Below are 12,898 nucleotides of genomic sequence, written 5' to 3'. Positions count from 1 at the left end.
CTTCAGCATGCCAGGCCAGAGGAAAAACCCGGCCAGCATGCTCCCCCTTGATCACCATCCGGTGACCGCCAGCTGGAATGTGCAATTGTGGCTGCCAAGTTCGGCCTCACCTGCGATGCCCTCCACAATAGAATATCTACCTCCAACAACAACAATTTGCATTCATATAGCGCCTATATCGTAGTAAAACGTCCCTAGGCACTTCACAGGAGTGTCGTCAGACAAAATTTGACACTGAGCCACATAAGGAGATATTAGGACAGGTGACCAAAAGCTTGGTCAACACTCACTATTATCGTACATAAAGAATGGCCATTTCGGTAAAGCAACGTAGGATAGCCAGGAACTGTGGAACTTGTACCCCAGCTAAGATCAGCGCCTTCAAGAAAGCAGCAGAGAAAATTAATGGAAAAAAACAATCTCTTAGATACGGTCATATTTATGAATGCATTTTGTGCTGCGTTAAGAACAATGAAGTGTCATAGAATCATATAGCACAGGAGGAGGCCATTAGGCCCATAGTGCCTGTGACGGCTCTTTGAAAGAGCTATCCAATTAGTCCCACTCCCCTGCTGTTTCCCCATGGCCCTGTAATTTTTTTCCTTTCAAGTATTTATCCAATTCCTTTTGAAAGTTACTATTGAATCTGCTTCCACCGCCCTTTCAGGCAGTGCATTCCAGATCATAACAACTCACTGCATAAAAAAATTTCTCCTCATCTCCCCTCTGGTTCTTTCGCCAATTACCTTAAATCTGTGTCCTCTGGTTACCGACCCTCCTGCCAGTGTTAATAGTTTCTCCTTATTTACTCTATCAAAACCCCTCATAATTTTCAACACTTCTATTAAATCTACCCGTAACCTTCTCTGCTTCTCCAGTCTCTCCACATAATAGAAATTCCTCATCCCTGGTACCAGTCTAGTAAATCTCCTCTGCACCCTCTCCAAGGCCTTGACATCCTTCCTGAAATTAGGTGCCCAGAGTTGGACACAATATTCCCAGCTGAGGCCTAACCAGTGATTTATAAAGGTTCAACATAACTTCCTTGCTTTTGTACTCTATGCCTCTATTTATAAAGCCCAGGATCCCACACGCTTTTTTAATAGCCTTTTTAACTTGACCTGCCACCTTCAAAGATGTTGTTCAATTTCCTCATGCCATTTTTGTCATGTGTGCTCCCCATCATCCAGGTGAGGAGGGGGCCAGGCACCATATGCTCAGACCACCATCTAAGCTGCTCCTTTGCTCTCCGTTGTCTAATAATTTTGCATTTCCTCTCCTCGTGGGGTCATGCAGGTCACTGTTCGGTGCCAGGACTGCCCTCTCGTGAGAGTGGGAACTCGAGGGCAGGTGGAAGGGACTGAAGACATAAACCTGTGGCCAGCACACTCTAACACAGCACGTCAGTAAAATGATCCACTCAGGAGCTGCCAGTGAGCCAGTCCCAAGGGCTGCAGCTGTCACTGATGGTGAACAGATATGAAATTCATCTACAAGCTTCATATAGTGACTTTAGTCACCGCAGGAAGTGCAGATAGCAATCACACCTACAAGATTAAAGGAACAAAACATCAGAAGATCAGGGCCTTTCCTATCCAGAGGGGGTTAGGTTATTAACAAACACCTTTGTGTTATATTCTTATCATACATCAGTTACATCAAATGGCAGATACACCAAAAAGAAATTCCCCTTTTCTGGTCCATTTCCCTCTCATTAATCAGACTCATATTCTAAAATTTTTCACCACTGTTCCTTTCCAGGTCTGCACTACAGTGTAATGTGATACACATACTTGTGGTACCTTCTTGGGTTACTGTGCCACAGGCAACAGACATCCTCTGATACATGCCCGAGTCTAGAGAGGGAGTGCTGGCAGGGTAGTCGACCATTGGGGCATTACTTTCAGCTTGGAGTTATTGGACAATGATCAGCATTGGGAACCCTGCCTGATTTTGCCTCACTGACTTACAGGTGTTGAGGCCAATTGTAGCACCTGTACTGAACGCTACGGCAGGAATCAGCAGAGACTGGGGATCAAACTTGAGGCTTTCTGTGTGACTCAGTTCTACACTGGGCAGTGATTTTACTAACTGAGCCATCGGGAGGCGAGATATGCATTTTAAAAGTTACAAATGTGCTTTCAGTGAGCAAGCAGTTCAAGGGAGTGTTTCATCAATCACTTTAAATGAAACCAAATCAAAAACCAAGATTCTTTTTAACTCTTTTCTCTCTCCCCTCTCCTCCATTCCCTTCTTAGCCCCCTTTCTCTCTCCCTATCACCCTCTTGGTTATCTCTCTCCTCTCCAAATGCTGTTAACCTTCTTGCAGTAAGTGGCTGGGAGGCATTCCTGTACCTAACAGTGTGAGGGAGCTGTACGCCAGTCGAGATCATAGTAAGTACAGCACTAGAGAAGGCCATTTGGCCCACCGTGCCTGCGCTGGCTCGTTGAAAGAGCTATCCAATTAGTCCCTGCTCTTTCCCCAAAGTCCTGTAAATTTTTTCCCGTCAAGTATTTATCCAATTCCCTTTTGAAAGTTATTACTGAATCTGCTTCCACCACCCTTTTCGGCAGCGCATTCCAGACTTTTTTTAAAAATTCGTTCACGGGATGTGGGCGTCGCTGGCGAGGCCAGCATTTATTGCCCATCCCTAATTGCCCTCGAGAAGGTGGCGGTGAGCCGCCTTCTTGAACCGCTGCAGTCCGTGTGGTGAAGGTTCTCCCACAGTGCTGTTAGGAAGGGAGTTCCAGGATTTTGACCCAGCGACGATGAAGGAACGGCGATATAGTTCCAAGTCGGGATGGTGTGTGACTTGGAGGGGAACGTGCAGGTGGTGTTGTTCCCATGTGCCTGCTGCTCTTGTCCTTCTAGGTGGTAGAGGTCGTGGGTTTGGGAGGTGCTGTCGAAGAAGCCTTGGCGAGTTGCTGCAGTGCATCCTGTGGATGGTACACACTGCAGCCACAGTGCGCCGGTGGTGAAGGGAGTGAATGTTTAGGGTGATGGATGGGGTGCCAATCAAGCGGGCTGCTTTATCTTGGATGGTGTTGAGCTTCTTGAGTGTTGTTGGAGCTGCACTCATCCAGGCAAGTGGAGAGTATTCCATCACACTCCTGACTTGTGCCTTGTAGATGGTGGAAAGGCTTTGGGGAGTCAGGAGGTGAGTCACTCGCCGCAGAACACCCAGCCTCTGACCTGCTCTCGTAGCCACAGTATTTATATGGCTGGTCCAGTTCAGTTTCTGGTCAATGGTGACCCTCAGGATGTTGATGGTGGGGAATTCGGCGATGGTAATGCCGTTGAATGTCAAGGGGAGGTGGTTAGACTTTCTCTTGTTGGAGATGGTCATTGCCTGGCACTTATCTGGCGTGAATACTGGTTATTATCCTGGAGTTCTTCAGCAATCGCACGGTTTCAGCTGAGAGTAGGCCTGTCTGTCTCACGCTCTCAGTCTATATACCAAGTATGAAAATAAATAGAAATGCACTTTTTTGGTTATGAATTTTTTAAACTACATGTTCATCAAGAAACCTTGTACAATTTTAATCTTCCTACATTTGTTTGCAAAACAGCAAATGAAAAACTGTGGCCACGGGTGCACAGAGTCGGATATTCTAGTTAGTGGTCAATTATCAACTATATTCTTATCCCTTGTCTCACACGTTCAGCCTGCCCGTCCGTCCATCTCACGCTCACTCAGCCTGTCCGTCCGTCCCACACTCTTGCAGCCTGCCCGCCTGTCCCACACCCTTGCAGCCCGTCCCACACCCTTGCAGCCCGTCCCACACCCTTGCAGCCCGTCCCACACCCTTGCAGCCCGTCCCACACCCTTGCAGCCCGTCCCACACCCTTGCAGCCTGTCCCACACCCTTGCAGCCTGTCCCACACCCTTGCAGCCTGTCCCACACTATCAACTTCAATAACTATTTCATTTTTGTTTTGGTTGAATGGAGTATTGAGTGCTAATGACATGGGGTTAACAGCTGGAAAGACTTTGAGCCTGACAGTGAGAGTGGAATCATCCTCAGCAGAGATACAGCAATAAACACAGTACTGATTCTGCATCATCTGTTAATGGAGCTCGCTTCTGCCAGTGGGCTTAGCAGCTATTCTACAGGTCTGTCAAAGCAGTGTGTGTGTGAAAGTTATTCGACCATGGTATCACAAACAAGCCCAATCCTGTTCTCCTCCAGTGTCCACAATGAGCACTTTCCTGCGGGAGATCACTGAACAGTGACCAGGAGTGTACCCCCTGGCCAATATTTCCCCTCCCCAGCCCAGGGGCACTGAAGCCAACTGCCATAACCCAACTGTCACCCTGGCAGAGAACAGCTAATTTAGCACAGGCCAGGGCTTGCACCTGGGACTTGCTGGTCTGCATTAGCTTTTTGCTACAATGGGGGAAACCCTCTGGACAATCAAGAGGCCTGAGGGATCAGAGATTTAGGATCAGCTGGGCCATTCTTTTCAGGTTTCCCAGCTAGCCTGGAGATCTCCAGCGACCACCTGCTGATGAGACAATTTCACTTAACAGGCACGAGAGGCTGCAAGTGTTACCCTCCAATTAAAAAAGGATAGCTTCATTTTGGAAATACCCTTCCCTGCAGCAACAATTGTCATCAAATCAATGCGTGACCTTTCATCAACTTTGATACCTGTCATTAATCCGTACAAATGTTCCAGGAGGAGCCTGGATTAGCTGCGCTATCTCCCATTGGTGCAGGTAAATCTCTGGGGCTGAGAGACAAACTGGGCCTCACTGCTAGGCAACTCTGTTGGATTTGCACTTATATTTCTTACTCGCTGCTTAGCCCGTTTGACTTTTTGTGAGTCTGGAGATCAAGAAAGTGCTGTTTTTAGTACTGTTGTCTCATTGGCGAATAAATCCCATATCAGAACACCAAGATCAGTTAGTTTCAGCAACTTCAGATATATACAGATTAACGGGATAATACATTTAAACTTTGAATGCAGCAACAAGGTTCCACTGGATACACCTGAGCAGCCCACAGAGACAATAAAGCATTCCTGACCTGAACTCTGTGCATTAACTCCTGCGCGCAAGGGACAGAGTACCAGGCGACAACACTGGGAGAAAAACCACAGGCGACAGCAACAGTGTGTGAAGCACCACTGCTGATATTTCCGACTGTGCCTGTTTTTTCTCCCCCCTCCCACTCCTGCAGGTGTTGACTCATACCAGGGTACAGTTCCACAGACACCACCCGCCCTCCATTATCTCACCCAAACGGCCATTTTTCATGAGTTTTGGCAGGCTATAATTTCCATGGCCGGCATCAGGGCCAAGCCTGTTTCTGGCCACACAATACACACTTTCCAGCAAGGGTCATTGTATAGCAATCACAAAAGGAGAATCATGGCTGATTTTTTTTCCCCTTCCTTAGCCCAGGGGCTTTGAGGAAAACCACACAGCCCTAACTGCAGATTAGCTAACTCCACACAAAAGGGAGTAAGCTATCTGCTGAATTGTCAGCCAGGACAGTCTGGTTTAAGATTCAATGTGACGTGTTGGTTTGGTCCTGATCTTGTAACGGACTGGTTTGGGCAGCCCAGCCGCTTCTCTCCAATACTCCAAATGGTGAGATCTGAGAAAAGTAGCTCGACTTTATCCAGTCCACTGGCTTGCAACAACAACAACTTGTATTTGTATAGTGCCTTTAATGTAGGGAAACATCCCATGGAAGACAAAGTCCCAGGGTGAGGATTTTCTCTGGAATTTACCAAAAAAGGGCTGGGATATTACTTCACTGGAGATAGGCTCTGTAGAATTCACTTAAGAGTAATGAAATCATAGGAAACAAGTAATTTGACAAATAAATGTCAAATAATTAGGCGCCTCTAATAAATGGTCTAAATATTTTTTTAAAATAATTTTCCAATTCAGAAGCAAGTCTCTGAATGTCCCCAATTTATTCAGCGATGCCAGGATAATGATGTGGTAATGGGAAACAAAAATGAAAAGCATTTTCTTTACAATTCACTAAACTCACGTTCACAATCAGCTGAAGTTCCAAAAAAAGCCACAGTAATGGTACATTGTTCGCACGATTTTAGTGAGTTACGCAGGAAACGGTCATACTCATTGCCCCATAGGAGACATCGCAATGGCACTTAGATTAATAAAGAGGTTTGTTTGCATTAAAGTGTCACTTAGGACTAGAGTAATTGAAAAGATAGTACCAGCACACTGGGCTGAATGGCCTCCTTCTGTGCTGTAAATTCTATGCTTCCAATACTTTCCTTCCTCTTTAATGCGCAGCCTACATGTGTAACTTCCTGTATCTGTACATGTACAGAATGTGTTTAAGTTTATAATACGTTGCTTTAAAAAACTGATCAAACCACAAACTGTAACATCAGTCAGCAGACACAACCCCTGTAACATCTTACCCTTAAAGTCAAAGGAAACATTTGCCTGAGGAAGGAGAAAATCTCCGAAAGCTTGTGAATTTAAAATAAAATTGCTGGACTATAACTTGGTGTTGTAAAATTGTTTACAATTAAAGTCAAAGAGAAGTTTTAATATCTCATAATATTTGTTATTGTTCGATTACATGTGCAAACCTTAATGGAAACAAAAATCGGTCGATATCCAATGTCTGGCTTACGGTCTGATCTCTTACCTTCCCCATCTGCTATCTTGTGTAAAGTGTGAGTCTCCACAGACACGACTGAAGCATTGCAATTTGATTCTGCTCCTTCTTCACACATGCTATTGGAAAAATTTCAAACAGAGGTCAGTGCAAAGTACAGGAATCAACAACCGCACAAAAATAAATGGAAAGTAGTCCAGTCAAAACAATGTACAGTGCTGTCACTGGGAATTCAATGAAGTTCAGTGACTGAGCACGGAAATTTTGTGTCTGTATATTAAGTCGCATATTGAGCGCAAATCTTGTAACTGTCACACTTACAGCAATACTTCACCCAACACACACCCTCACTGATATAGACATATCCTCCGACTCCCAGTGAGCAATGGGTATATTACACACACCTCGAGTGGAAAAGATCCAACAATTTTGGATTCCATACACACTAAACTGGGTTTGAGTCTGAAGAAGCATTCTGAACTATGAAAAACTAGTGGATACAGTTTTGGCAGAAATCATGGGAGCAATGTGAGGTGATGAATTAATGAGGATCACATCATAAGAAAGGTATTGGCACATTGTAGAAAGAAATACTTGCATTAATAGTGCCTCAGCACATTGTTAAAATTTCTCACAGTGCTATACACAATGAATTACTTTTGGCTGCAGTCACTGTTATGTAGAAAGAACCTTGGCCGGAGCATCAAGAAAAAGGCCTGCTCTTTGAAATAGTGCCACGAGATCTCTAATGTCTGAAAAGTTGGGACCGCAGTTTAATGTCTCATCCAAAGGATGACGTAGTACTGCACTCTAGTGTCAACCTAGATTATGAGCTCACGTCCTGGTGAAAGAGTCCAACTTACAGCATTCTCACACAGAGGTAACTGTGCTACGACTGAGACAAGCTAACACACTAACACATACCCCTACGGTGTACACATTTAACGGTGATTTTTTTTCCAATAGCATGTTGGTATTAGATGTCAAATGACAACATAATGCTCTGACCATTAACTGCCTGCAGTGCTTTAAAGTAACTGGTTGCTTTTGAAGTTTTGTTTAAAGCAATCCCCTCAAGTGCTCTCCCCTCTGCTCCGGAAGGTGCCGAGTCTTGCTGTGGTACAGTTCCACAGGCAACAACAGCTCCAGTACCTCATCCAAGTGGACACTTTTCATATTTGGACCTTGACAAGACAGCTTTGGCAAACTATCTGACCTTGGGAGACAACACCAAAGCTCAGCCCGATCCTGTCCTTTTCCCAAATCCACGCACATGTACATTCTAGTAGTGGGTGAATGAATGGTGATTGGAAGTAAGGCCCAGAGCTTCTGAAGCTAACTGCAGTATTCCCACCTCCACCTGATCAACTAAATCAGCACAGACTAGCAATCGAGCCAGGGACCTCTGTACTGTCTGTACTGCCACAGACTTGGACTAAGTGATTATGCAGGATATGGGATTAATACTAGACCACACTGTAACGTCACAGCTTCATAGTTTAATCTGGAGAATTGCAACATCATCTACCTTCCTTTTGGCTGCTGTTTCAGATAATGGCCTGTTAAGATGGGGGGTGTCTTTGACTAATGCGTAGAAGGCAACAAAAATCCACCTCCCCGTGTTTCGATTTAAGTGGAGACATAACGGCATCTCGTGGGACCAATGCAAAATGTGGATCGCCAATGGTGTCAGGACGAGCTCAATTGCTAAATTTAAATCTGAGATAGATAGCTTTTTGGCAACCAAAGGTATTAAGGGATATGGGCCAAAGGCAGGTATATGGAATTAGTTCACAGATCAGCCATGATCTTATCAAATGGTGGAGCAGGCACGAGGGGCTGAATGACCTACTCCTGTTCCTATGTTCCTATGACCATGCAGACCCCCTGCTATATATCAGAGAGCGCTGTCAATGGAAGGAGTAACATGCACTTGCCTTCAACATAAAGGTGCCTTTGGTGTTCTTGGAACACTCAGATGTCTTTACACGCAGGACAGAATGCTTGGGATTCACCTGCACTCCCATCATCACACGCCCGCTGATCTTCTGTACCTGTGAATGCCGCCCGTTCACAGCCGACCATCCAGGCAATCAACTCACGCTGCTCCCTGACAGGCACTCTCCACAGCATGCAAAAATACAGCAGCCTTGGATTTCCACAGGGGCTGTCCTGATCTCCCGGCCGTGGCTTTGGTGGTAGATCAGCGGAAACCCCAAAGAAACGGTATAAATTGCGGAAAACAGGACAATCTCCACTGGAATTCAGGGCCGGGCGTGTGACGAGTCTGGGTCTTCACTGTGCACGTAGTGAGGACGGCCTCAACCGGGATCTTGGGTTCATGTCACACTACACGTAACCCCACCAGCGAACAAATGTTATCTGTTTTTAATATAACGGGTCATTGACTGTCTTCCTTCTCTCTCTCTCTCTTTTTTTTGGGGGGTTTGTATATTCGGTGGCCTTTTAGGTGACACCTTTCTGTCTGCTCACTGTGATTGCCTTGGCAACGGGCAGTAATCACCAGGCATTGTTCTGTGATTTTCAAATGCGAAGGATTCGAAAATGTCATTTCGACACGATTCACCTGAGGAAGGAGGAAGCCTCCGAAAGCTTGTGGAATTTAAAATAAATTTGTTGGACTATAACTTGGTGTTGTAAAATTGTCAACCCCAGTCCATCACCTGCATCTCCACATCATGTAACTACATAACATGGTCTAACAGGATAAATTCCATTATCATATAAATGGGTTCTCATTTGTTGGAAGATCATAGCCCCGGAATTCCTGGATTTGGGATAGCACAAGCTGGGGAAGGGGGGGCGGGGGGTCCAGAATTTGCAATTGGGACCCAATTTCACTGAATCGCTGCCTCATTTTTTTGAAAGTCCAAAATGTTCCAACTGAGGTATGGGCGGGGCTTATTATGCCCCTCCCCCCATGCCATCGCATGATGCAGGGGGACCAATATTGCCAGGGTATCATCCTGGGAGAAGTGGGGCCCAAAATGGCAGAGTCCTAACTGAAGCAGTAAAATCCTCCCTTTTTTAAAAAGGAATCTTACCCCTTTGGCCAGAATGACTCCAATGGAGCAGGACGACGCTGCCCTGAAATTTATTTTTGGGTACAATAGCCGAGTGGTTGTGATACTGGACTAGCAACCCAGAGGTTGTGAGTTCAAATTCCACCATGGCAAGTTGGAAACTCAAATTCAGTAACATCTGGTCATTTGTGGGCTGGCATCAGATAAAATGACCAGGAAAACTGCCCGATTGTTGTAAAAACCAAACTGGTTCACTGATGCCCTTCAGGAAAGGGAATCTGTCACCCCTCCTCGGTCTAGCCTACATGTGACTCCAGTCCCACACTACATGGTAGACTCTCAATGCCCTCAAGGCAACAAGAGATGGGCAATAAATGCGGCCTTACCAGCGTCGCCCACAACCCGAAAACAAATATAATTAACAATTCCTGGCCTCTCACCCCCCCTCCACCCAGGCAGGGGGCACCAGGGAGCACTGTAAATACCCAGCGGTCCACCATCTTTATGCAAATTATTTAGATGGGGTTGAACCTGGAGTTCCTACCCAGCCATACGCTGGCGACAGTGAGCTCAGGCCCTAATTATACGCTGGTTAAAAACTGACTCCGGGCCACATAGGGGCATCTGTAATCCACCACCAACCACTTGTCAATTCTACACCATTTGAGATTTGCCATTTTTAAAAATGTATTTTTGCACTCGAACAAATATTCACCAAAAACAAAACTGTCTGAAAAGGGTTCCAGGCAACAAATGTGTTTAAATTGAACTGATTTTAAAAATGTATTCCTACATTACAACAGTGGCCACACTTCAAAAGTACTTCATTGGCTGTGAAGCGCTTTGGGACATCCTGAGGTTGTGAAAGGCTCTATATAAATGCAAGTTCCTTCCTGTATATATGAGGCAGAGACCATAACATCAAACAACAGGGAATTGGATAAGTATTTGAAAAAGAATTATAAAAGGATATGGGGAAAGGTCAGAGAAATGGGATTCTAGTAGATAGCTCCAATTGAAGAGTTAACTCTAGGATGGGCACAATGAGCTGAATTTCCTCCTTTGTGCGCTGCAATTTGTACAATTCTTTAAGTAGATTTGATTTTTCTGATTTAGATGCATTTATACCTTTACATTTATAATTTCTATGCATTGCATATTATTTACAATTTATACATATTCAGTTTAATTTTATAATTTTTGTCATTGTTTAAAAGAATTTAATATGTTTACTGTTTAATTTAATAATGTATTCATAATTTAATGATTAGAATTTAACATTTATAATTTAGCAATATATTTTAATGTATTTGCAGTTTAGTTTTATAATGTATGCAATTTAGTTTTAGATTAATATATTTATAGTGTAATATTTAAAATTTAATGTATTTAGTTTAGTTTTATATTTTAATGTACTTTTACATAGAATTACAGAGTCTACAGCACAGAAACAGGCCATTCAGCCCAACTGATTTCTGACAGCGTTTATGCTCCAAGCGAGGCTCCTCCCACCCCTCTTCATTTAACCCTATCAGCAAATCCTTCTATTCCTTTCTCTCTCATGTGTTTATCCAGCTTCCCCTTAAATGCATCCATGTTATTCGCCTCAACCACTCCTTGTGGTAGCGAGTTCCACAGTCCAAACACTCTCTGGGTAAAGAAGTTTCTCCTGAATTCCCTATTGGATTCATTAGTGACTATTTTAGATTTATAACCCTAGTTTTGGTCTCCCCTACAGTGGAATCATCTTCTCAGTGTCTGCCAAATTGAACCCTTTCATAATTTTAAAGACCTCTATCAGGTCACTCCTCAGCCTTTTCTTTTCTAGAGACTATTTATAGTTTAATGTTTATGAATTTAATTTTATATTTTAATGTATTCATAGTTTAATGTTTATGAATTTAATTTTATAGCTTAATGTATTTACAGTATGTTTATAATTTAACATATTTAGTTTAGTTTTAAAGTATTTCATGTAATTTTTATGAATTTGATGTATTTAATTTAGTCTTATTTCTTAATGTATTTGTTTAATGCTTATAGTTTAATGTATTTATTTTAGTTTTATAATGTATAATTTATTTTAATGTATTTAGTTTAAAGTTTATATTTTAATGTATTTAGTTTAATATTTAGTTCTATAATGTATTTCATTTATTTTAATGTATTTATAGTTCAATATTTAATGTATTTCATTTATTTTATTGTATTTAGTTTAATGTTTATATTTTAATGTATTTAGTTTAATATGTAGTTCTATAATGTATTTCATTTATTTTAATGTATTTATAGTTTAATGTTTATATTTTAATGTATTTCATTTATATGTATTCATAGTTTAATATTTAATGTTTTTCATTTATTGTATTTAGTTTAATGTTTATATTTTAATGTATTTCGTTTATTAATTTAATGTATTTATGGTTTAATATTTATATTTAATGTATTTATGGTTTAATATTTATATTTAATGTATTTATGGTTTAATATTTATATTTAATGTATTTATGGTTTAATATTTATATTTAATGTATTTATGGTTTAATGTTTATATTTAATGTATTTGGTTTATTTTAATGTGATTGTGCAGCTCCTGGTGTTGATGCTCCCCCGGGTGATAATCCAGCCCGTGCTGGGGGTGGTGGTGGTGGGGGGGGGGGGGGGGGGGGATGAAGCCGGCAGCCCTCCCGCTCCTTACCCGTGCTGGACCGGCTGCAGCTGCAGGATCACTTGGGTCTTGCTCTCCTCCGAGCTCTCCCCCTCCAGGCTCCCGGCCTCGGCCGTCACCACCACCACATCCCCGACAGGCACCGCGTTCACCTCGGCCGCGTTCGCCATTTTTCCTGCCTATCTCCCTCCGAACGATCTCCCGCCTCCGAGCGAAGGCGGAGCGAACCTGCGGGGCCCACCGGCCCACTGGCGCGCTCCGACGGCCACCAACACCGAGAAATCGCCGAGGCCGCGGTCGCTGCTTGGCGCTTCTCCGTCACCGACGTCTCCTGCCAGCGCCGCCGCCGCGCAACGTCATCACGTCGAGCGGGAGGAGCGGGCGCGTCACCGTCACGTGACGCGTACCGTCTTCTGGCCCAACCAGAATTGTGACCATTCAGTGCCCCGCCATGTTTCATACTGGCAAGAAGTTACCATTGCAATAATTAATTCTAATTTAAGAGAATATTCTACTCCTTTAGCAATTTAACATAATTTTTTTATGTTTTTAAATTTACTTGGAAAAGATTTTA

The 12,898-nt window shown here is 43.4% G+C and overlaps 1 protein-coding gene across 1 annotated transcript in view; it reads right to left on the bottom strand.

Annotated features, from left to right (window-relative positions):
- The window catches only part of LOC137342737 (glucocorticoid modulatory element-binding protein 1-like), a 28,516-nt gene extending 15,834 nt beyond the window's left edge, over window positions 1-12,682 (bottom strand). Inside the window, exons 1-2 of the mRNA XM_068006903.1 lie at window positions 12,355-12,682; window positions 6,643-6,731 (exon numbers count right to left, since the gene is read on the bottom strand). Of these exons, the coding sequence (XP_067863004.1) occupies window positions 6,643-6,731; window positions 12,355-12,494 (229 nt within the window). The 5' untranslated portion in view covers window positions 12,495-12,682. The remainder of the gene's footprint in view (window positions 1-6,642; window positions 6,732-12,354) is intronic.
- Window positions 12,683-12,898: the final 216 nt, after the last annotated feature.

This window comes from Heptranchias perlo, chromosome 26 (genome assembly GCF_035084215.1).
Source record: "Heptranchias perlo isolate sHepPer1 chromosome 26, sHepPer1.hap1, whole genome shotgun sequence".
In the NCBI taxonomy this organism is placed as follows: Eukaryota; Metazoa; Chordata; class Chondrichthyes; order Hexanchiformes; family Hexanchidae; genus Heptranchias; species Heptranchias perlo.
Note: the sequence above shows the minus strand (reverse complement) of the source record. Positions and strands in the feature narration are given on the sequence as shown.